The 26,524-nt window shown below is 39.2% G+C and overlaps 1 protein-coding gene across 2 annotated transcripts in view; it reads left to right on the forward strand.

Annotated features, from left to right (window-relative positions):
• ELP1 (elongator acetyltransferase complex subunit 1) overlaps positions 1-15,016 on the forward strand; it is a 65,438-nt gene extending 50,422 nt beyond the window's left edge. For both annotated transcript variants that reach the window (XM_082624499.1, XM_082624498.1), the window contains 8 exons: positions 3,055-3,117; positions 3,505-3,565; positions 5,097-5,210; positions 5,900-6,011; positions 7,090-7,217; positions 7,600-7,754; positions 9,998-10,073; positions 12,850-15,016. In XM_082624499.1, coding sequence (XP_082480625.1) covers positions 3,055-3,117; positions 3,505-3,565; positions 5,097-5,210; positions 5,900-6,011; positions 7,090-7,217; positions 7,600-7,754; positions 9,998-10,073; positions 12,850-12,917 — 777 coding nt within the window. In that variant the 3' untranslated portion in view covers positions 12,918-15,016. The remainder of the gene's footprint in view (positions 1-3,054; positions 3,118-3,504; positions 3,566-5,096; positions 5,211-5,899; positions 6,012-7,089; positions 7,218-7,599; positions 7,755-9,997; positions 10,074-12,849) is intronic.
• Positions 15,017-26,524: the final 11,508 nt, after the last annotated feature.

The raw sequence follows: 26,524 nt of genomic DNA on the forward strand, positions 1-26,524 counted from the left end.
TAGAGTTTTCTCTCTCCTTTCTGTCTCTTCCCCACTCCCTCTCTCCACACACACACACACACACGTATTTAACCAAAATGAAATTATGCTGTTTGTTCTGTTTGTAAATTTGGTGTGTTTGGTTATGATCTTCATCTCTCCATGTTGACGCATTTTAATTCATCTAATAATTACAATTTAAGTTCCCTCAATATTCCAAAATTGTTTACAGTAGATCGATCCAAATTAGATTACAGTCTAGGGACATGTATTGCATTTTGTTATGTCCTTTAAATCCCTTTTATCTAATGTATACACCCCCCTTTTTATGACAGAGATTACTTGAAGAAACCCAGCCAGTTGTCTCATATATTTCATCTTTTTTTTTTTTTTTCCTTTTTTCTTTTTATTAGTTTCTGCTTTATAACAAAGTGAATCAGTCATACATATACATCTGTTCCCACATCCCTTCCCTCATGCATCTCCCTCCCTCCCACCCTCCCCATCCCACCCCTCCAGGCGGTCACAAAGCACCGAGCTGATCTCCCTGTGCTCTGCGGCTGCTTCCCACTATATATCTACCCTACGTTTGGTAGTGTACATATGTCCATGCCTCTCTTTCGCTTTGTCACAGCTTACCCTTCCCCCTCCCCATATCCTCAAGTCCATTCTCAAGTAGGTCTGTGTCTTTATTCCCGTTTTACCCCTAGGTTCTTCATGACTTTTTTTTTTTTTTTAATTCCGTATATATGTGTTAGCATACGGTATTTGTCTTTCTCTTTCTGACTTACTTCACTCTGTATGACAGACTCTAGGTCTATCCACCTCATTACATATAGCTCAGTTTCATTTGTTTTTATGGCTGAGTAATATTCCATTGTATATATGTGCCACATCTTCTTTATCCATTCATCCGATGATGGACACTTAGGTTGTTTCCAGCTCCGGGCTATTGTGAATAGAGCTGCGATGAACATTTTGGTACATATCTCTTTTTGAATTATGGTTTTCTCAGGGTATATGCCCAGTAGTGGGATTGCTGGGTCATATGGTAGTTCTATTTGTAGTTTTTTAAGGAACCTCCATACTGTTCTCCATAGTGGCTGTACCAATTCACATTCCCACCAGCAGTGCAAGAGTGTTCCCTTTTCTCCACACCCTCTCCAGCATTTATTGTTTCTAGATTTCTTGATGATGGCCATTCTGACTGGTGTGAGATGATACCTCATTGTAGTTTTGATTTGCATTTCTCTAATGATTAATGATGTTGAGCATTCTTTCATGTGTTTGTTGGCAGTCTGTATATCTTCTTTGGAGAAATGCCTATTTAAGTCTTCTGCCCATTTTTGGATTGGGTTGTTTGTTTTTTTGCTATTGAGCTGCATGAGCTGTTTATAAATTTTGGAGATTAATCCTTTGTCAGTTGCTTCATTTGCAAATATTTTCTCCCATTCTGAGGGTTGTCTTTTGGTCTTGTTTATGGTTTCCTTTGCTGTGCAAAAGCTTTTAAGTTTCATTAGGTCCCATTTGTTTATCTTTGTTTTTATTTCCATTTCTCTAGGAGGTGGGTCCAAAAGGATCTTGCTGTGATTTATGTCATAGAGTGTTCTACCTATGTTTTCCTCTAAGAGTTTGATAGTTTCTGGCCTTACATTTAAGTCTTTAATCCATTTTGAGCTTATTTTTGTGTATGGTGTTAGGGAATGATCTAATCTCAAACTTTTACATGTCCCTGTCCAGTTTTCCCAGCACCACTTATTGAAGAGGCTGTCCTTTCTCCACTGTACTTTCCTGCCTCCTTTATCAAAGATAAGTTGGCCATATGTGCGTGGGTTTATCTCTGGGCTTTCTATCCTGATCCACTGATCTATCTTTCTGTTTTTATGCCAGTACCACACTGTCTTGATTACTGTAGCTTTGTAGTATAGTCTGAAGTCAGGGAGCCTGATTCCTCCAGCTCCGTTTTTCGTTCTCAAGATTGCTTTGGCTATTCGGGGTCTTTTGTTTTTCCAAACAAATTTTGAAATTTTTTGTTCTAGTTCTGTGAAAAATGCCAGTGGTAGTTTGATAGGGATTGCATTGAATCTGTAGATTGCTTTGGGTAGTAGAGTCATTTTCACAATATTGATTCTTCCAATCCAGGAGCATGGTATATCTCTCCATCTATTTGTATCATCTTTAATTTCTTTCATCAGTGTCTTATAATTTTCTGCATACAGGTCTTTTGTCTCCTTAGGTAGGTTTATTCCTAGATATTTTATTCTTTTTGTTGCAATGGTAAATGGGAGTGTTTTCTTGATTTCATTTTCAGATTTTTCATCATTAGTGTACAGGAATGCCAGAGATTTCTGTACATTAATTTTGTATCCTGCTACTTTACCAAATTCATTGATTAGCTCTAGTAGTTTTTTGGTAGCATCTTTAGAATTCTCTATGTATAGTATCATGTCATCTGCAAACTATTTCATCTTTTAAAAATGTGTTTTGTTTTATATGCTTTTTAAGTACATTAAGTAATTATGTATTGTGGTACATGATCAAAAGTTTTTAGTGGTAAGGGTACAAGCATCACAAATGGTTAAAGACTGTAGCGTATGCAGGTGTTTATTACACTCATCAGTTTTTTGTAGGTTTGAAGTTGTTCAAAATAAAAAAATAAACATTAAGAAAGAAAAAATGGTTTAGAAGATTACTATTCTAGTCTACCATTTTTTTCAGAGTGTGCACTTGTCAATTCAGGAGCCCACCTAAACCTCTGGAATCAGATTTGGAGGCGCAGCTGGGGAAATGGGCATTTCTAACAGTCTGTCTCGTGGTTTTGATGCTCAGGGATGTAGAGAGGTGATGCTTACCTTGTGCTTGGTGATCACTTCCAGAATTGACACCCCTCCTTTGTCTCTTGCATCAGTATTTATCGAGCATGTACTCTAGGCCAGTCCCACCAACTGGGACTGTGAGTGATAGGCTGGAAAGGCAGAGGGAGGCAGCTCTGTGGGCAGTTTTGCAGTTTATTATGGTGGCATCTAACACACTTGCTCCATTAGCCTGTTACCTTCCTTGATGTTCCCCTGTCAGGATTATGAAGAAGCTGTGCTCTTGCTGTTAGAAGGAGCTGCCTGGGAAGAAGCTCTGAGACTGGTAAGAGGACTTCAAAACTCCTCCCTGCATGAAGTGCTAAGCGGAGCAAGAGCCTGCACAGGGGAGACAGTGTCAGCTGCAGTCCTTTGTCTTCCGAGCTACTGAAATTTGTTAGAAATAGTTCAGGTTCCTGGTCTAAGGATAAGCAGTGCTTTTTAAACCATTTAAAAAATTTATTCTTGATGTTTGGAATTAGTCAGTCCTCTAAATGTGAAATATTACTAATTTTTACTGAAATGAATTGAGTTTTCATTGGCTACCTTATCGGAGGCCTACTCCTCTGGAAAATATCCTGTCACCTCTGAAAGTGATCCATTTCCAAGTATCTTAACTTTCCAGTGATTTGAAGTTTTCCTGCCTAAAACTGTTGTATTTTTTTTTTTTTAGGTACATAAATATAACAGACCAGATATTATAGAAACCAACGTAAAGCCTTCCATTTTAGAAGGTGAGGGTTACATTTTAGATAGAATTCCTGATTTGGAGGCATAGAACTGCGGGGGGAGACGGAGACGGGAGAGTACTGCCTGTGCCATTACATCCTGTAATCATGTCAGTGATGAAAGGACTCATTATGTCGAGTCAGTCAGAGTTCTCCACTGGGTGTGAAATTTACTTCTGACCGTGGTTTTTAAATATGCTAAGTTGCTAAATAGTAGCACATAACTTATTTGAATGTTAAAAACCTGTGATAAGATACAATTAAGAATCTTTGGGAATAGTTGGTAAACTCAAATATATTAGATAATATATCAAATGGTTAATTTCCTGCATTTAATAATTGTATTGTGGTTATATAGATGATATCCTGATTCTTAAGAGAGAGATGCTGAAGTATTTAAGAGGGAAGAATCATATCTGCAACTTCCTCTCAGAGGGTTCCACAAAAATGTGTGTGTGTGTGTGTGTGTTTGTGTGTGTGTGTAGAAACAGAGGAAGCCAAAAATATGGCAAAATGTTAATAATTGATAAATCTAAGTGAAGGGTATATGTATGTACATTGAATTACTGCAACCTTTAAGTAGGTTTGAAACTTTCAAAATAAAAATTTTTTTAAAATAAGAAGGGACTTCCCTGGTGGTCCAGTGGTTAAGACTTTGCACTTCCACTGCAGGGGGCTCGGGTTTGATCCCTGGTTGGGGAACTAAGATCCTGCATGCTGTGTGGCACGGCCCAAAAAATAATAATAATAAAAAGAAGAACCTTTGCAGATGGTTCCTCGATAACAGATGAGTGTTATCAGTTCTAGAATACTCTGGTGTTCACTGTATCCCTTAAAAGCAAAATGTAAAAGCAGGACATCAGTTTGACTTGTAAAAAGTCTTTGGGAGTAGAGGTTGATTTTAAGCTCTGCATAAGTAATGTCTGGCCTTTCTGACATTAACATGTATTTATATTCTTACCCTGCCTGCTCTCTACTACCCTGTCCTACTCAAAACTGGGAGGGTTCTTTGTGTATCATTCACTTTAGGTACTCCTAACGGGATACTGGAAGCATCCTTCCTGGCCCTATAACAATCCATCTAGCCCACTCTTACTTGGATTTTTCTCCACTAACTAGAACCTAGAAAAAGTGCTGACAGTTCATCTACAAAGACCTAATACTTATATATTTAAGAAGCATTTCAGTGACTTCCTCCTATTTTTGTTAACAGCTTCCTATGCACTCCTTTTATTTACTAGTCTTCTCTTGGGTTAGATACCAAGTCTTTTGTTCAGGTGATTTTGTAAGTTTAGTGGTAGAGAGTATTCTAGGATGATGTTGATGAACTTTAAGATCTGGAATCTCAATCTCTAGTTCTTTCTCCTATAGCAATGTTGGTTACTTCTCATTAAAGAAAAAATTCTTCCTTGAAAAACCTGGTAACTTCTTTTCTTTGTTAGGCTCCAACTCCCTCACTAACCACCCCCCACACACACACTCTAGTTTTATCTCTTTGTTTAAATGTGCTCAAATTATTTTCCATCTGCACCCTTAGCCCAGAAAAATTATATGGCGTTTCTGGACTCTCAGACGGCCACATTCAGGCGCCATAAAGCACGTCTATTGGTGGTGCGAGAGCTCAAGGAGCAAGCACAGCAGGTGCATCTGGGTGAGTGCCCACCTGAAGACACAGATGCTTGGGGGGTGGCGAGGGGCAGCATCGCACTTTGTCTTAGCTGCTTACTGTCCCTCCCGCAGTGTGATTACTGTGCCAAGTAGAAGGCCGAGGCCTCTGAGGGTCCGTGAGGGTCTTTGTTGTGGGTACTGGGGAGAGAGCTTGGGGGCAGGACCAGGCACCAACAGGCAGAGCTCTGCCACACATTCTCTCCACACCCCGACCAGAGCAGTGGACTACTGTATTTACACAGTGATCTCATTTCCAGAAGTTCCTTTGCTTTTAAAAAAAAAAAAAAGACTTGCCTGGTGGTCCAGTGGTTAAGACTCTGCACTCCCAATGCAGGGGGCCCAGGTTCAATCCCTGGTCAGGGAACTAGGTCCCACATGCCACAACGAAGATCTTGCACATGGCAACAAAGATCCCACATGCCACAACTAAGACCCGGCGCAGCTAGCTAGATAAATAAATAAATTTTTTTATGTAAAAAGAATAAAGTTTGGTAAAGTACTAGTTTACAGTAATAAAACTGTATTTATTATCTTATTTCATTTTGAGATCGACTTTGTACTAGTTTTCATATGTCCTTAGATATGACCTGATTAACTGTAGTTCCCTTACCCCTCTGAAGGTAAACCCTCTTTTGCAGGTAGTTTTCATTCTATCTGGTTCTTCTCTTCTAGATGATGAGGCACCCCACGGTCAAGAGTCAGATCTCTTCTCTGAAACTAGCAGTGTCATGAGTGGCAGTGACGTGAGTGGCAAATACTCCCACAGTAACTCCAGAATATCAGCGTATGTATCATGTTTATTCAGCACATTGACCATGCCCTGGGTATATGGAAAAAGTACAAGTAAATAGGTCAGTCTTCCAACAGGACAGTGCAGCAGGAGTGGGAGGACATTCTTCAAGGCCCTGTGGAAGCTGTGCAAGGACCTTCCCAGCATATCTAAGAGATTAGACTCAGCTTTGAAATGTTTTCTGCTGCAGCTTCGTGGCCTATGTGTTTGCCCATCACCCACATGGCGCTTACAGTGGGTACTCAATTTACATATGACATCTGACTTTATTCATTTAAGAAATATTAAGTGACTACAATGTGTAGGCACTGAGAAAAATATAAAGATTATAAAGAGAAAAGATTTCACACTTCTTCAATTCAAAATTCAACTAGTCAGAAGTATAATCGAGCTAGTTGTAGTGGATGTTACCAAAACCTTTTAAGGAGATGTGAGTTATAAGAGCTTGTACTCTTCCTTGGGAAACAAAAGTATATAATGTGAGATTATATATTTAAACCAAACTGTGCTTTAGGAATTCAGAATGGAGACCTGTGAGGTTGTGTGGGGCAATCAGAAACTGCAAGAAAGCCACCTAGAACTGGGCTTTGAGAGTTGGGGTGAGAGTCCCAGACAAAACAAATGGCATAATTAAAGACCTCTGAGGCAGGAGAAAATGTGGGATTCATATATATTTTATGATATTCAAATTCCAATCTGGTATGTCTGTTATCTTACTTCAACTTAATTTTGTTGCCTTTAAACTTAATTTGGTTTTTGCTACGAAATTGAAGCTGTTTGTTCTTTTCATTTTTCTACCTCTTATTATTGATGAAATCCGATTTTATTCTGTATTTTAATCAAAACTTCAGGCCAGGCATCACGTTTTAGGGTTTTCCTTATTACTTCCTGCCTTTTCTCTCCCAATTTAATTTTTATGTATCATTTTAACACCTTCACCATTTTCCCCAAAATACAAATACCATCTGTATATACTCTGGTTTCCCAGAAAGTTGGTGGCCAATAGTTACATTCATTTTAATCTGTTCAGCACAAAGAGAGCCCCTTTTCAAACATCTCTAATTTCTAACAGGAGATCATCTAAGAATCGGCGCAAAGCGGAACGGAAGAAGCACAGCCTCAAGGAAGGGAGTCCACTGGAGGACCTGGCCCTTTTGGAGGCACTGAGTGAAGTGGTGCAGAACACTGAAAACTTGAAAGGTATCTTCTCAACACTGATGCTTCTTGCCCACAAAAAACAGAGTAAATCCGTCACTTCAGGGTGCATTCCTGAAACAGAACTTCTCAGCCAATAGCCTAGGCGTCTTCCTCTTTGGCATCCACCTACCTGAGCTGTGAGAGACTATCACTGAAACCAGGGTAAAGACGGAGGAGGCACTGCTTTCCTGCTTGGCTCTTGTGGGTTTGTTTTCTTTTTGTAGTAGATATGTTGAATTATTCCAGCTCTGGGGGAGAAAGAAGAAAATGAGGGAGATACTGTAGTATGCTATTAGATATTTTCACTTGGGAAAGAAACTCCTGTTTGGATTCTAGCAATGAAGCCGGTGATACAACATACCACTCTCAAATTTCTTCTCTCTAGATGAAATATACCATATTTTAAAGATACTCTTTCTCTTTGAGTTTGACGGGCAAGGAAGGGAATTACAGAAGGCCTTTGAAGATACTCTGCAGCTAATGGAAAGGTCACTTCCAGAAATTTGGACTCTCACCCCTCAGCAAAGTTCAGCTACACCTGTAAGTTTTCCTCAAAGACAGAATGTGCTTTTTTTTTTTTAATCACTTTGACAGGTTATTACTCTCACACAATCTCTTAACAGAGAGCAAAAGATTTTCCTGTTCTTAAAACATACTATACAATAGTTAAATTGTCTCAGGCTTATGTTTAACAGGTTATTTTTGACAGGTTATTACTCTCACACAATCTCTTAATAGAGCAAAAGATTTTCCTGTTCTTAAAACATACTATACAATAGTTAAATTGTCTTAGGCTTATGTTTAAGCTGTCAGTAAGAAGATTTATGTTTGATGGTATAGTTCATAGTACACCTTGGCCTAGGTTAAGTTTGCTTTTTATTTCTCCTTTCTGCATGAAACTGCTGTCATGGAGAAGATGGGAAAGTCACATGGTTGTCCCTGACCTTCAGTGAGATTGGTCAGGGTAGGGGGCAAGCTAGGACCAGACTTGGCCTCTCACCTCTCTGTTCAGACTTATGGATGGGATCTGAGTTCTTTAAAGGAAGCCCAGACAATTGATTTTTCTCATTTTATAGTAAATTTGACTCATCACTTCTGTGTTGTTGTAACAAGCTTGCTAATTATGTTAAAGCTGTTTGTGTCCCATCAAGAATTCTAATGTATTGTCATCTATTTATTGTGTATATCTGCTCAGTCTTTTACATCTCAGGTCTATTGTTCAAAGTTTCAATTTTGATTCAGAAAGGCTGGTTTATCAGTCAGAGTCCATAAGGAAAACGAAAACCACAGCTATTATTTTATCAGAGAGAGTTTAATACATGGAACTGGTTAACCAAGTACTAGAGGACTGAGAAGGCAGAAAGGGAACACAGAGAAGGAACATTGAGATTGTAACTGTGGGCAGCCGCTTGTACCCCTAAGGCTGAAGGAACAATAGGAAGAGTTTGGGATTCTTAGAATTTAGACGCTTGGAGGTGAGGCCCCTGCAGAGCTGGTTCTTGAACCTCGGAGAAGGGGGTGGCAGCCAGCTGGTGCTGGTATTGCCGAGGGGGCAGGATGAGGCTGGGTCTAAGTGTATAAAAATAAACAGAAACTGGAACAAACAGCTGCTGCGGGGTACAGAGCTACTGTTGAGTGAAAGCAAGCGAACAAGGGAACAAATTCCCTCTCCTTCCTCCATCCAGCCTTGCCCTGTCCCTCTGGTGTCTGCTATTGTTGGAGCATAACGGCTGTCCAAGGAGGGGTGTTTTCTCAGGCCCCCAGTCCCAGCATCACGAGCAGTGTATAGGAAGGGTTGGTTTGGCGCTAAGAGGCTGGAAATCGGCTCATAAACTTACTGGGTCTTGATTTCCCCAGTTATAAATGGGGATAATGCTCCCCTGTGTACTTCACTGGAATGTTTTGAAGGTTAGATGAGAAGGTAGATATAAAAGCATTTTACAAGCCATAAAAATATAAACAACTGAGAATTAGCCTCCCATAAATACTTGAATTTACTGGAATAGGTATTTCCTAGAAGAAATGTGATCACCTTCAGAACTAGTGCTTTCGAGGCTAACAATTTATAATGCTTCCCCACGCCCTCCCTTATCCTTGTCTATTCCGATCATGTTAACATCTAAGATACCAACTTACGAGTCTTCTAGGGGAAATGACCAGGAAAATTGTGTTTTTGCTTTGGTTGGTAAAGCATGGTAATGTCATATGTGCAGGATACCACGTGGTATAGTCACATGGCAGTGTTTTGAGCACGTGACATCACTACTGAAGAGTGCACCAGGAGAGAACACGCAGACCTGAGTGAAGGCGAGGTGGAGGGCCTGGAGTGTGCCTGCTGAGGCTCGAGCGGGTGTGGAATTCCTGCAAAGTTTCTTGTTTACCTTGAACACGTGCAAGTTTGCATTCTCCTCCATGATATGCACAGAATTGTTTTAATGTAAAAATTCTCACAAATCTTTGAGTACAGTCTGGTGCCCTGTGTATTCTGTAACCTCTTATTATATCCCCTCCCCCCAGGGTATGGCTCACTTATTTGGAAAGGACCAGGCTTATATCACTGAGATTTTCTTTTTCTGTTTTCCCCCCATCATTACCTTGTTCTTCTGGTGGACAGGAGATGTAGAGGTCTGAATTGAGACTGGAGAAACTGGCCAATTAAAATCACATATGTGTTTGATACCATAATGAAAATGAAAGGCTATTTATTGCTGGTAGAGATTTGGTATTTGCAGTCAGCAGAAGTATAAGATAATCTTTGTTGATTCAGTCTACTTTCTACCTAGGTTCTAGGTCCCAATTCTACTGCGAATAGTATCATGGCCTCTTATCAACAAGAAAAGACTTCATTTCCTGTTCTTGGTTAGTATTTTTTTCTCTCTAAATTATTATAGTACTAAGCAGAAGGAGTATCTTTTTGTAGGTGTTGAGATGGTTAGTAGTATAAGGAGAGATTGGGGAAACACTACTATTTTCCCTCAGTTCTAAGATTCTATCTTTAGTAAAATTAGTTTAATGCCTTTAGTGTTGGGATCCTGGGTTGGCGGGTAAGAAATCCAATGTGACATTAAATGTATAATTAAAAAAAAATTGTTCTGACATACACACTTGTCAATACAATGGCATACACTAGTCCATACAGACACATCACAGTTGAAGAAGTGTGACTCCTAAACAGTCTAATTTGCACATACCTTTTAAGGATTCATCTGAATCATCCTTTTTGGCTATTGGCAGTTTTGCATTGTGTCTTGGGGACATTTTCATATTCCTTGCTTAAGAGCTGGACCATTTTAGTCATACTTAGGATTAACAGTATAATTTGAAAACAAATCCAAAGAGGATTAGCATTTCATCTGCATTTTCTGTTGAATTCCTAAAATGTTTTGTTTCTTTGTGGGGGGCAGCGGAGAGGATTCTCATCAGTTAGGTTACATATTCCTCAAAGTTAAAAGCCCTAAAGGCTTTCTTTTGAAAGTTGGTTAAAAACCTTTTGACAGATCAATTTGGTGCCACAGTATTTGCCCTTCATGTGGATTAGTCAAGCATAGCAACTTATTTTTAGCTTTGAAAAGGTGGCAATTTTTACTGGTGCTATTTGCATTTCTGGCATGTGAGAGGCAACATTCTGAAATTTTTTCATTTAAGTGCTACACTGTGGGAGCATTTTGATGACATTTGAAGTAGACTTTGTGGGAGCCATGTCAAGTTTAACTTTCATGGCTTATGTTGCTACCAGGAATAAATTAACCACCTTCCGTTCCAGCTAAGCTCATATATGCAGACAGTTAACTGCTGTATCCCTAGATCCCCTTCTTCCTGGAGGCCGGCAAGCTGCCTTTAGTATCAGTCCCCAAACGTACACTTATTTCTGAGATGCTACAATTCATCTCAGACCAGAGGCTGTTTGGTAATTGTTTAGTTTGTAATGTGTCGAATCCAGTTGTGATTTCTGTCCCCTCTTTTCCTCACTGCTGGCTTGATGCTGACCTTCAGGTCAAGTTCACTCACACCTTTCTCTAGGGTGGTCTAGTTGGCTTTATTAAAGAGCACTTCCATTTCCCAGCTGAGCCTTAAAGACTTTAAAATGTTGAGGCTCCTCATTATCAGAGTATGTATTATCCGTGTCCCTGTGTAGGAACACAAGTGTAGATTGTTAGGAAAGGAGAAATTCTCATAATTCAAAAAGAGGTGGATGAGCTACTCACAAAATTAGTTCCTCTCAAAATATTCCTCACCTGCCCCTTCCCAGCTAACAGTAGTAGTAGGGGATCAGTGACTTGATGGGGCATTTTCTGATTGTTTCATGTTAAGATGCAACGCAGTACCATGCAGGTTGATTGCAAGTCTGCAAAAATGTAATCCATTTCATAAAATGGATTAACCTTTTACTAGAGTAGTGCTTAAATCATGGCCGAATTGGGCTTGTTATAATTGATAACAAAATTACTTCAAATGAGTATGATTTGACTATCAAAGGATTAAGAGAAGTCTTTGGGAAAGTTGATAAAGCCCTCAAAATGTTTTTGTGAAATGACTCTCTCTGTGCTGTGAAATTCACTCATGGAAACGTGAAAGATGTCATGTCCTGCTGTCATACAGTTTGTCAGAATAATTTCTTTCCTGCCAATAAGTCAATACTTGGTATTTATTCTTGGTTAAGTCTAAGAATCAAATATAATTGTAGTTATGCCTAATTTTTAAAAGTAAGATACACTATTTTCAGAACTTGTTTCTTTTTTACAAAAAGATGGAGTCTCATTCAAAGTTTACCCACTATTTAACATAAAATTATGGAGCTTGTTCACAATGAATTTAAGTAGGCTTTTCCAATATTATAAATAAGTAGAACCTCTTGTGATCTTTCTGTCTATATAGATTTTTGTTTGGGGGTGTAGAGAGTAGTAATTGTATATGAAATTATAAAACTGTTACGATTAGTAGAGAAAATCTGGATTGTACAGAAAAGTATGGCAAAGAAAATTAAGATTTAATAATTTCTAGTTATACATGTGTACCATGCATGTATATATGTATAATGAAAACCATGTTTTTAAAACACTTTATCTTGCACATTTTTCACACATTTCAAAATATTCATGTAAATAATTTTTCATGTCTGTATGGGTCATATATACAGATGTACCATGAATAATACTGAGAAAGATCATCTTTATATATGCATGTTTTCTCATGTCTCTACGTCCTGTATATGATTCCTACTTAGATAAGAGACTCCATAAAGCTAACTGAAAGAGGGCCTGCGAGTTTTATCTAACGGTGACAAATTTCCCCCAACCATCGCCCGCCTCCGTTTATTTATTTTTTTTAAATATGGACATTTTTATTGATCAGTGTGTTTGCAGAAATTTTTATCATAAAGCATTTTCCGTCCATTAACTTTACTTACTGAATACATGCCACTACTTTTTTTTTACTCTTATAATTGATGTAAATTTTACATACAGTAAAATTTACAGATCTTAGGTGTATAGTTTGATGAAAGTTAACTCTGGTTCTGATGGTCGTCTTGTAGGTGCAAAGCCCAGTTGCCTAATTTTAGCTTAGAGTTACTTGCCTCAGCTCCCACCAAGAAAAAATAGTGTGCTTATCACAGTTTCCCTCTCCTTTCTTTCAGATGCTGAGCTTTTTATACCACCAAAGATCAACAGAAAAACCCAGTGGAAACTGAGCCTTCTAGAGTGACTCTGACCCCAGTTAGGAGGGCTCTGGCAGAGAAGACTTTTCCTTCCACTCCTCACTCCTCGAGGCCTGGCTGCTGGGAACTGCAGAGAGTAAGATGGTCTATTTTAGCATTACAGAGAGCTGCTCTGTGCAGCAGACCTCAGCAGACACCATTTCTATTTTACTTTGCATATAATCTTAATCGTTAGCAAGGCTTTAAGCTTTAACCCATATAGCATCATTTCGTAAAAATTCCTGTTCTTCTACTTAGCGCTGATTGAGAGCGTATTTCTGGTATTTGTGGTAATCAGGACACTGGGTTTCATTCCCAGCTACAGGTCGGAATCATATTGGGACCGTAGACAAATCACAGAATTGATTTGTGCCTCAGTTAATTGGGAATGTTTCGTGGCTGCTACCTCCAAAGTGTGAAGAAAAGTAAAATAATGTTTTTAAATTGTTTTATGTTCCTTGAGGAAAGCCTTTATATAAACAACATGGCTATTAGTGCTCCCAACATTTGGTCAGATTTAATCATTTAAATGACTTCACCTTGAACTAAAGCAGAATGAAATGCAAAATCTCTCCTTTGGTATTCTAAGCTTTCCTATGCTGACAGCGGTTATTTTGTAATATCTTACCAGGTCATGTGCTTCCAGCGATAGCTGGTTTGAGCCTCCTATCACTACAGTGTCCATACGGACTATTTTTATTGCCTGTGAATGTTCTGCTAGAGTTAGCAGTGTTAGGGCTGGAACAGATTAGAATTTCTGAAACAGTATTGCGTACGTTTGGGATGGTGAGCAGTGTGCATCATAGGCATGAACAGTAGTAAGTTACTCCTTTCTCTCCAAATGTTGCTTCTTTTAACATAATGTGTTTGTTAGTATCTAGGCCATTTCATTTATTTTTCTTTATGGTGCTTAACTGACCTCTGTCTTTTAGTTATTTTCTTTGGAAGAAATGAGAATGTTATCTCTTTTTGGTGAGTCTAGAAAAAAGCTTAGTTTGTTTTGACAACAGTTTTGTGGCTGACTCTTGGGTAAGGTTAACAATCTCTTTCATGCTTTTAATACCAGAACCAGACCTTTATTACTCTACGTAAACTAACAGGAAGTCAGAGTATAGGTGTACCCAGAATTGTGTAACTAAAGAAGCCTTTTCCTAGTATAGCAAAATGTAAACTTGAGAATCTAGGTGTGTTCACTGTATAATTCAACTCTTCTGTGTGTCTGAAAATTTTCACAAAATAATAGAAAAAGTAGAAGAAGAATATCTATAATTAAGTGCCCAACGTTGAAAGGCTGCAAGTGCTTTGTGACTACTCTTTGGTGTGGATTAATGAACATGGTAACTTACATGTCATTTTAATATATTATAGTGCTCTTCCTATGGATAATAGTAAAGGGGCCCATGCTGATGGGTGGGAAATAGAAGTAAATGTGTCTGTTGATAATGGTGTGACTTTGCATGGATGTTCACTTTCCTTGAAATAATATATTGAAGCAGCAAAAAAGAATTTGTGTGAATACAAATTACTATCAATTACTCTCTCTCTGAGCAAGGTGGAATTTTATTCATTTGGAGTAGAAGCAGGTGAGACCAGACCTTCCAAATTGAAGGCCAAGTCAAGGGTGAATTCATGGGGAAAAGTGCTGTGTATGGGCAAAGGAGAAACTCCTGGGAGTTGTGAATGCTTAATTTGGGGGAAAGATTCTGTTAAGTTCTAGAGAAGAGTATATAATTCTCCCCCCAAATTTGGCCTCTTCCCAAAGCAAATTCATGCAAGAAGCTAAAAGCCTCAGTTATTTAGTTTGTTCCATAGAATCAGCTTTGTTCAGATGCTCCAGACATCAAGAGGAAACTTGCAGAGGACTTTCTCTGATAAATAAAAGCACATTTTAAATTTAGACTTTTTTTAAAAAACAGAGGCAGGAGCCAATGTTTTTATTATGTCTTTATGAGTATAGCTTGGTGTAATTTCTTAGCATTGCCACGTATTTTAAAATAAATTTATTTTCCATATGTATCTACATATGTACACACATGCACACATCTGGGGGATTTTCCATAGTCATAACTGAAGAGGATTTCTTAAAAATAAATAAAACTTGAAGGCATTTTGAGTTTATTTTTGTGCATGGTGTAAAGGTATGTTCTCACTTCATTGGTTTACATGCAGCTGTCCAATTTTCCCAGTATCACTTGCTTAAGAGACTGTCTTTTTCCCATTTTATATTCTTGCCTCCTTTAAGGTTTAATTGACCATAGGTGTGTGGGTTTATTTCTGAGCTCTCTGTCTCGTTCCATTGATCCATGTGTCTGTTTTTGTGCCTATATCACACTGTTTTGATTACTGTAGCTTGGTAGTATTGTCTGAAGTCTGGAAGGTTTATGCCTCCTGCTTTGTTCTTTTCCTCAGGATTACTTTGGCAATCCTGGGTCTCTTATGGTTCCATGTAAATTTTAGGATTATTCTAGTTATGTGAAAAATGTCATAGGTAAGTTGACAGGGATTGTGTTAAATAGGTAGATTGCTTTCAGTAGTATGGTCATTTTAATAATATTAATTACTCCATTTCAAGAGCATGGGATATCTTTCCATTTCTTTGAATCATCTTTAATTTCCTTTATTAATGTTTTATACTTCTCAGCATGTAAGTCTTTCATCTCCTTGGTCAGGTTTACTTCTAAGTATTTTTATGTTGGGGCTGTGATTTATTGTTTTTTACATTCCCTTTCTGATATTTCATTGTTAGTGTAAAGAAATGCAACCAGTTTCTGTACGTTAATTTTGTATCCTGGTACTTTACTGAATTCGTTTATCAGTTCTAGTAGTCTTTGTGTGGAGTGCTTAGGATTTTCTGTATACAGGATCATGTCATTTTCATGTCATAATGAAAATTTTACCTCTTCCCTACCAATTTGGATACCTTTTTTCTTTTTCTTGTCTTGCTGTGGTTAGGACTTCCAGTTCTATGTTCAGTAGAAGTGGTGAAAGTGAGCATCCTTGTCTTGTTCCAGATTTTAGCAGGAGGGCTTTCAGCTTTTCACCATTGAGTATTATATTGGCTGTGGGTTTGTCATAAATAGGTTTTATTATGTTGAGATATGTTGCCTCTCTACCCACTTTGGAAAGAGTTTTTATGAATGGAGGCTGAATTTTGTCAAAAGCTTTTTCTGCATCTATTGAGATGATCATGTGTTTTTTGTCTTTTGATGTGTTGTATCACATTGATTGATTTGCATATGTTAAACCATCCTTATGAAGTTGGGATGAATCCCACTTGGTGTATGATTTTTTTAAAAAAATTTATTTATTTATTTATTTATGGTTGTGTTGGGTCTTCGTTGATGCTCATGGGCTTTCTCTAGTTGCTGAGAGTGGGGGCCACTCCTCATTGCAGTGTGCGGGCTTCTCACTGCAGTGGCTTCTCTTGTTGTGGAGCATGGGCTCTAGGCACGCAGGCTTCAGTAGTTGTGGCGCACAGGCTTAGCTGCTCCGTGGCATGTGGGATATTCCCGGACCAGGGATCGAACCCGTGTACCCTGCATTAGCAGGCAGATTCTTTTTTTTTTGCGGTACGCGGGCCTCTCACTGTTGTGGCCTCTCCCGTTGCGGAGCACAGGCTCAGCAGCCATGGCTCACGGGCCCAGCTGCTCCGCGGCATGTGGGATCCTCCCGGACCAGGGCACGAACCCGTGTCCCCTGCATCGGCAGGCGGACTCTCAACCACTGCGCCACCAGGGAAGCCCAAGCAGGCAGATTCTTAACCACTGCACCACCAGGGAAGTCCCATGTATGATCTTTTTTATGTGTTGTAGGATTCAATTTGCTAATATTTTGTTGAGAATTTCTGCATTTGTATTCATCAAAGATATTGGCTTGTAATTTTCTTTTTAGGTGATACCTTTGTCCAGTTTTGGTATCAGGGTGATGGTGGCTTCATAGAATGTCTTTGGTAGTGTTCCCTCCTCTTCAGTGTTTTCAAAGAGTTTGAGAAGGATTGGTATAAGTTCTTCTTTGTATGTTTGGTACAATTCACCTGTGAAGCCATCCAGTCCTGGACTTTGTAGGGAGTTTTTTCAAATTGTCTATTTCTTCTTGATTCAATTTTGGTGGGCTCTATGTTTCTAGAAACTTGTCTATTACGTCTAGGTTTTCAAATCTGTTGATATATAATTGTTTATAGTATTCCCTTATAGTTTTTTGTATTTCTGTGTTACTGGTTGATTTTTCATTTATTTTGTTTATTTAGGTTCTCTTGTCTTTTTGTGCCTGGAGAGTTTTGTCAATTTTGTCTACCCTTTCAAAGAACCAGCTCTTGCTTTTATTGTTTTTTTTTTAAATCTGTATTTTATTTACTTCCTCTCTGACCTTTATTCTTTCCTTTCTTCTGCAATTCTTTTAAGTGGTTGGTTAGGTTGACATTTTTCTTGTTTTGTAAGGAAGGCCTGTATTGTGATAAACTTCCCCCTAGAACTGGTTTTGCTGCATCCCATAGATTTTGTATGGTTGTATTTTCACTGTCATTTGTCACAAGGTAATTTTTCATTTCCTCATTGACCCATTTTTTTTTTAGTAGCATGGTGTTTAGTCTCCATGTAATGGTTTTTCGCATTTCCTTTTCTGTGATTTCAGGTTTCATGGCATTGTGGTCTGAGAAGATGCTAGAAATAATTCCTACACTTTTAAATTTGTTGAGGTTTGTTTTGTTCCCTGGTATGTGGTCAGTCCTAGAGGATGTTCCATGTGCACTTGGAAAGAATGTGAATTCTGGTTTATTGGATGTAATGTCCTGGAAACATCAATTAACTCTAACTGTTCTATTGTATCTCTAGAAGAGATCATAGGCAAAACATTCTCTGATATAAATCGTACCAATGTTTTCTTAGGTCAGTCTTCCAACGCAATGGAAATAAAAATAAATGGGACCTTGTCAAACTTGGAAGCTTTTGCACAGCAAAGGAAACCATACACAAAACGAAAAAACAACCTAAAGCATGGCAGAAAATATTTCTAAATGATGCTATGGACAAGGGCGTAAATTCCAAAATATACAAACAACAGTTCATACAACTCAACAAACAACCAAATCAAAAAATGGGCATAAGACCAAAATACACATTTCTCCAAGTAACACATACAGGTGGCCGAGGCACATGGAAAGGTGCTCAACAGCGCCAATTATTAGAGAAATACAAATAAATAAAAACTACAATCAGGTACCACCTCACAAGGTCAGAATGGCCATCATTAAAACTCTATAAAATAACAAATGTTGGAGAGGATGTGGAGGAAAGGGAACCCTCCTACACCACTGGTGGGAATGTAAGTTGGTGCCATTGCTATGGAAAACAGTATGGAGGTTCCTCAGAAAACTAAAAATAGAATTACCATATGAGCCAGCAATCCCACTCCTGGGCATATATCCAGACCAAACTGTAATCCAAAAAGATACATGTTATCCCTATGTTCATAGCAGCACTATTCACAATAGCCAGGACATGGAAACAGTCTTAATGTCCATCAACTGATGAATGGATAAAGAAGATGTGGTACATGTATACAATGGAATGCTACTCAGCCATATAAAAGAACAATGGTATTTGCAGCAACAAGAGATGATCATACTAAGTGAAGAAAGTCAGAAAGAGACAAATACCACATGATGGCACTTATATGTGGAGTCTAAAATGTGACACAAATGAACATACGTATGTACAAGAGAGAACCAGACTCACACTCAATAGAGAACAGACTTGTTTCCAAGGGGGAAGAGGGTCGGGGAGGGGTGGAGTGGGAGGTTGGGGTGAGCAGATGTAAGCTACCATATATGGAATGGATAAACAACAAGGTCCTACTGTATAGCACAGAGAAGTATATATTCAGTATCCTATGATAAACCATAATGGAAAATATATAAAAACAAATGTATATATATGTACAGCCGAATCACTTTGCTGTATAGCAGAAATTAACACAACATTGTAAATAAACTATTATCCTTCAGTTAAAAAAAAGAAAAACGTCAATACAATTTACCCTATCACTGGTCTAAAAACAAAACAGAAAGCATCTTAGTTTAAGAGGCAATCAGCAAACTTCAATACCCGTTCATGATAAAAACTCTCAGAACCAGAAATAAAAGGGAATTTCCTCAACACAAGTGGGCTAGGATTGGCACATTTTTTCTGTAAAAGGCTAGAGAGTTAATATTGTAGGCTTTCTGGGACTTTCATCCAGACTGTCTCTATCACACCTCTTCAACTCTGTGGTTTAAAGTGCAAAAGCAGCCACAGACAATGGATAAACAAATGGTGGGGCTATGTTCCAATAAAACTTTATTTACAAAACAGGTGGCCAACAAGATTTGGCCCACAGGCTATAGTTTGCCAGCTCCAACAACAGCCCTCCCAGTTTCTCACAACTATTAAACTCCCCCAAAAGCTAGCAAACATCACACTTAGGGTGAAAGACTGAATTTCTCCAGCTAATCTCACTCACTGTAGACAAGGCCAAGAGTTAAAAACTCTATACGGGTCCATACTTACGGAGATTCCTACACTTTTGTGAGTTTTTACCTCCAGGAGCCCTACCAGAACTTCTCACGGTGACTGTGTACTTCTAGCAGGGGGAAGGGAAAAGCAGACATCTGAAAATACTGATCTTAACAAGACCTGCACTCAAATGATTTGGGCAGAGCCTAATCGAAGTGGGTTTTACCAGGGCCTGACCAATGTGGAGGCAGGGAAATACCCAACTCCAGCCCCCTCTAACCTTCCTGTCCTACCTAAGGAGTGGAAAAAAACTGAGAAGCACTGGTGAAGTTCACAGATGAGGTACATGCTCACTTAAAGACTGACAGCTAATCACAGGACTACAGAACCCTTCTCCTACCCAACCCCCCAGCCTCATCACCATATCATTAAAGACCTATTTATCAGATTTGCTTTTACCCAGTATATCACACACATTAGGCTTTTGACAGAAAATTACAAGGCATACAAAAGGGAGTAAAAAACAGTTTGAACAGTCAGAGCAAGCATCAGAACACGACTGATACGGCAGGGATGTTGAGATTGTGAGGCTGGGAACTTAAAATCAGTACAATAAATATGATAACACCTCTAATGGAAAAAACAACGTGCAAGAACAGATGGGTCATGTAAGCAGAGAGTTGGAAATTCTAAGAAAGTCAAACAGAAATGTTAGAAATCAAAAGCAGGCATCTTATCCATTTAATTAACCATCTTAAGTGGGATATATCTTCATGTTTTCAGCTCAATCACCCAACATATTTTCCTTCCAGGATCTAATGATATCACATTTTTGTTACCTTCTCACACTCACTCTTATTACATGAAAGACAATGAAGTATTTTAAAAGCACAATTTTGTTATGCAGATGTGCCCACTAGTGACACCTGTAACAAACACTTTCTCGTCAAAGGCCAAAACCCTAGAAGGCAGGAATCCCTGGTATTAATTGTGTACCTGAATCCCTGGTATTAATTGTGTACCTGTGTCGGGTTAAGTCTGTGACAGTGCATAGGCTTTATTATTTTCACAGTAAATCCTAGAATTCTATCAAAAGCTGGTGTAGCTATTTATTATAATCTGGTGGAAATTTGGAACCCATCAAGCTGTCCGAGGTAAAAGAGACATTTCCAACAGAAAGAACGGGAGTGAAAGCCAAAAGGTGCAACGCTACATCAGTTTGGTTGAGAACGGTCTTTTCTCATTGTTTCTACTTTGGCAAGTTAATATAAAAGGTATAATTCCCTTCAGACTTAATTTATACTTTCTACCAAGGTCAAGCCACTAGCGCATATTATAATTCTTCTTATTAGAGTTCTTTGGTATTCTACCTCACAGCAAGTGTAATTACTTAGAGATATACTGAATTTAGATTTCCAAGTCAAGTCAGCATAATGGGAGCCCCTCAGGGCAAATACTATCTCTGGATTTCCTAAATACCCACAGTTCCTTTAATTTTCATGATCACTAAGGTACGACTGGGAAGCCTTTGCTTGTTGATTGGGGGTGGGGGAGAGGGTGTGGACGGGAGGCACTGAGTTTACCTGGGCGTACTGTTCCAAAACTGTGGCTGTGTCACCGTGCTTCCTCTGCTCAGCTAGCTTTCCTGCAAAGACAATAAGCATCTGAGCACAGTTGGCTTACAAGGAACGGTATTCCCAAAACTCAAGTTGAAATGGTGTTTGGTGGTACTATTTAAATCAAAATGGTCTCCTACAAATTGGAGACTGAGCTCTACAGAGTATACATTCAAAGTGAACTGCTTTAAAATAGCATTTTCAAAAGTGTTCCCCAAGATTGTTCAAAGGATCATAAAAGGCAGGACCAAGAAACCATTCTCAGGTCAAGTACGTTTGTGAAGCACTGGGTAAGATAGAGTTAAGCGTTCTTTTGCTGAAATGCTTCATTAATAAGTCTTTATTGTGTATCAAACTATATACTTTGTGAATTTCTATGAGAGAGACAGGCAGGAATACCATGGGGTCCTATCTTAAATGGCAGTTACAATCAAAATTTAGCATGAGATGTGAAAATTACATAGATCAGTCATGAAAAATGCTTACAAAGGCACACATATGGGAAACTGACCTAGCATCTCTCACTAATCCATTTTTTTCCTCTAATAGGAAGAGGCTGCTGTTTCTTTGGTTGAGCACTAGATGGGGATAGCTGGCTTATGACAGGGGTCTTGCAGTATCTTCAGATCTGAGACTCATACTCAGCCCAGTTGAGATAATTACACTATAAGAGGCACACAGAACCCAGAGGTAACTAAGGGGCTGGCAGAGTCACGTCTCCCATTTCATGCTAACTCCAGGGCATATTATCACTGACAAAACCAGGAAGAGTCACCTCCACTGTTTAAATAGCTATCTTTTCTTTCTTTTGGTGACTTGTGTAAACTGCCTAAGTTAAATGTACACATGAAGTGACTCCACCTTGTAAGATTTCTCAAAAATCTTTGAGCACTGTCTTCTCCACCTTCTTCTGCTAAGCATCTAGGAGAACTAGGTGCAGTCCATTATAAGGCATGACAAACAGCAAGCTAAGAATTGAAAAGAATGTAAGAGAAGATAAGAGACACCAAGAAAAGAACTAGAAAATTTAAACTACAAATAACAAGTTTCTAGAGCAGAAGTATCAACGGAGCCAGAATAAAGAGTTAATAAGACTCAAATAAGGACTTCTCGGTACTTGTAAAAAGAGTTTAGCTTGGAAACTCAAAGGGCTTATAGAAGAGTCCACAGATCTAATAACCAGAAAATGCCAGAAACAGAAAAGTGATAATCTCACACATTTTTATAATCCCAAAGGAAAAAAAACAATGTGAAATTACTAAAGAGAATATGTACGTACATTGAACAGGATATAGCTTGGATTTTTTTTTTCAGGAGTGCTTTTTATGGGGAGATCATAACAATATTTACAAGACTCTTGAAAAGGTAAGGGGGAAATATACCAGCCACTCACTTCAAGCACAGCTGACAGGGCCAGAGCCCCATCCGTCTCTTCTCCCAGGCACTCTGGGAATGCCACTCCACTCTAAGAAATCAGACTGTGGAATAACCTCACCTCCGGTTCAGGCAATCCCTAGATCCTGATACAGCTAAACTGCCTTTGCTTTCACACTGCTTATACATTTGGCTTCATTTCTGAAAATTGCTATTATGGTTTCCAATGATCTATTGTCTATATTTGAACGGTCCCACCCCGAAATTCATCTTTATATTCTTGCAGGGCACATTGCCACCCAGCTACACTGTACTAGGTGTACCTGTAAAATGTGAGTTTGGTGAATGAGGTAGAGAAAAGTGTTAGCTAGGTCATTTCCAACTTTGAGTGTTCTCTCACGATTCCAGCTTTTCCCCTTCCCGAGGACTGGAATACAGATGTGGAGAAAATCCACCTTTGACTCTCTGCCTAAGAGATGGCAGATCCGCACCATGGGAGGACTTGTCAGTGCCATGAGAGAGACAAGTAAACTGCTTTCTTTATTGTGCCATTGTATTTGGGGAACTCTCGTAGCAGTTCAACTTTTACTCTACCTAATAAGCCACTCCAAATTAACCTTTACCCATGCACACGACAGTGCACCAAGGTTGCTGCCGCCTGACACATGTCTGCAAAACTGCCAACCAAAACCACAGAGACACAAAGCCATTAGAGAAGTTATCTGGGAGAACCTAATGGCGTGTTTACCTGCCAGGGTTCTGCCCAGCCCAGCCAGCTGGTCTTTGGTCAAGTGAAGCTGGGCTGCCACACAGAGAGCTTGCTGCCAACTGCCACAAGCCAGAAAGGCGCTGAGAGCTTTCTCGTGGGCACCACAGCGGGCAAACACGAGCCCTGCTGGCTCACAGAGGTGCTCCTGCAGCAGGTGTTCCCCGTAAGCAATGCTGATGTCCTGGGACAGGAAGAGACAAAGGGTTGGTGAGGAGAGGTGATAACTGTTCTTTTAAATCTCCAAGGTAGGCTGCCTCGGTCATTATACTTGAAACTCCCTGGAATGACTTAGAAAAACCCTGTGGATGACCAGTGAATTCAATCTTTCTTCCATTCAAAACCTTACTGAGCATGTGCCATGTATTCATCCAACAAATAATTACTGAGTACTATTCAGGGCAGCGGGAGTAACAGCAAAGCAAAAAATAAAGCCAAACAAAGCAAAAACAAACAAACAAAAAATAAACAGTAACAAGGAACACTCCCAAGTTCCTGCTCTTGTGGTGAAAGAGTACAGACTTATAAACACACTGTGGTCGACAGCATAATGGCAGGTAGTGGTAAAGGGACAGAGCGATGGGAGTGCTATTTCAGAGGGCTGTGAGGAGAAGAAGCCATGTGAAGAGTTACGGGACAGTATTCCATGCCAAGAGCACAGAAAGCACCATGGCCGTCAGGCAGGAATGGGTATGGAACGCACAGGAAAGAATAATAAGAAGGCTGGTATGACTGAAGCACGGAGAGCACAGGAGACGAACAGGTAAGGCAAATGAGAGCAAAGAGGCAGGCTTTGGCCAAATTCTCTACTCCCCAGGCTCAGTATTAGGCAGGGAAACAGAGGGACCTAACATGGGGTCCCTGCCCTTAAGGAAACCCACAACCTGGTGGGCAACAAATTAGTAAATAGCAGATTGATAAATACCATCCCCAAGGTTAGAACAAGGTGCTCTGGGAGCTCAGTGTTAGGTACCTCAGCCAGGAACGGCTTTCTGGCAGAGGAGACCCGAGAGTTTAGAAGGACAGGAGGGCTAAAGGAAGGGGAGGTAGAGGGCTGGCAGAGGCAGCTGACGCTAAAGAAGCAGGCAGGGGCCAGATCACAGAAAGACGTGTGCAATTTGTGGACAAACTGAAAATGGTGGTGGTGATGGCACGGGCTCCATATCCCAGGTCGGCCACCTCACGTCCCAGGTCCTGAGGCAAGGTGGTTCCTCATTTGAAAATTGTGCACTACACCTACCAGGTTGTTGTAAGAATTATAATACATGTAGCTGATAAGCAAAGTATCTGCATATGAGAAAAGCTAAACAGATTTCAAACAAACGAACCAAACTTTATGCAGAAATATATGGGCACCACCAGTCCCTCCCATCAGGAAACTTGCATAAGCCTCTTAGATAGCCTCATCCACCAGAGGGCAGAAAGCAGAAGCAAGAAGAACTACAATCCTGAAGCCTGTGGAAGGAAAACCACATTCACAGAAAGATAGGCAAATGAAAAGGCAGAGGGCTATCTACCAGATGAAGGAACAAGATAAAACCCCAGAAAAACAACTAAATGAAGTAGAGATTTGCAACATTCCAGAAAAAGAATTCAGAATAATGATAGTGAAGATGATCCAGGACCTCGGACAAAGAATGGAGGCAAAGATCGAGAAGATGCATGAAATGTTTAACAAAGAGAAGAAATAAAGAACAAACAAACAGATGAACAATACAATAACTGAAATGAAAAGTACACTAGAAGGAATCAATAGCAGAATAACTGAGGCAGAAGAATGGATAAGTGACCTGGAAGACACAATGGTGGAATTCACTGCTGCAGAACAGAATAAAGAAAAAAGAACAAAAAGAAATGAAGACAGCCTAAGAGACCTCTGGGACAACATTAAATGCAACAACATTTGCATTATAGGGGTGCCAGAAGGAGAAGAGAGAGAGAGAGGACCAGAGAAAATATTTGAAGAGATTATAGTTGAAAACTTCCCTAACATGGGAAAGGAAATAGCCACCTAAGTCCAGGAAGCACAGAGAGTCCCATACAGGATAAACCGAAGGAGAAACACGCCGAGACACACAGTAATCAAATTGGCAAAAATTAAAGAAAAATTATTGAAAGCAGCAGGGAAAAATGACAAATAACATACAAGGGAACTCCCATAAGGTTAACAGCTGATTTCTCAGCAGAAGCCAGAAGGGAGTGGCATGATATACTTAAAGCGATGAAAGGGAAGAACCTACAACCAAGATTACTCTACCCGGCAAGGATCTCATTCAGATTCGATGGAGAAATCAAAAGCTTTAAAGACAAGCAAAAGCTAAGAGAATTCAGCACCACCAAACCAGCTTTACAACAAATGCTAAAGGAACTTCTCTAAGTGGGAAACACAAGAGAAGGAAAGGACCTACAAAAAAAAAAACCCAAAACAGTTAAGAAAATGGTCATAGGAACATACATAACAATAATTACCTTAAACGTGAATGGATTAAATGCTCCAACCAAAAGACACAGCCTTGCTGAATGGATACAAAAACAAGACCCATATATATATGCTGTCTACAAGAGACCCACTTCAGACCTAGGGATACATTCAGACTGAGAGTGAGGGGATGGAAAAATATATTCCATGCCATTGGAAATCAAAAGAAAGGTGGAGTAGCAATACTCATATCAGATAAAATAGACTTTAAAATAAAGAATGTTACAGAGACAAGGAAGGACACTACATAATGATCAAGGGATCAATCCAAGAAGAAGATATAACAATTATAAATATATATGCACCCAACACAGAAGCACCTCAATACATAAGGCAACTGCTAACAGCTATAAAAGAGGAAATCGACAGTAACACAATAATAGTGGGGGACTTTAACACCTCACTTACAACAATGGACAGATCATCCAAAATGAAAATAAATAAGGAAACAGAAGCTTTAAATGACACAATAGACCAGATAGGTTTAATTGATATTTATAGGACATTCCATCCAAAAACAGCAGATTACACCTTATTCTCAAGTGTGCATGGAACATTCTCCAGGATAAATCACATCTTGGGTCACAAATCAAGCCTCAGTAAATTTAAGAAAATTCAAATCATATCAAGCATCTTTTCTGACCACAACGCTGCTATGAGATTAGAAATGAATTACAGGGAAAAAAACGTAAAAAACACAAACACATGGAGGTTAAACAATATGTTACTAAATAACCAAGAGATCACTGAAGAAATCAAAGAGGAAATCAAAAAATACCTGGAGACAAATTACAACACAAACACGACGACCCAAAACCTATGGATGCAGCAAAAGTAGTTCTAAGAGGGAAGTTTATAGCAATACAAGTCTACCTCAAGAAACAAGAAAAAT

Source organism: Mesoplodon mirus, assembly GCF_964341445.2.
Source record: "Mesoplodon mirus genome assembly, chromosome: 1".
Taxonomy (NCBI): Eukaryota; Metazoa; Chordata; class Mammalia; order Artiodactyla; family Ziphiidae; genus Mesoplodon; species Mesoplodon mirus.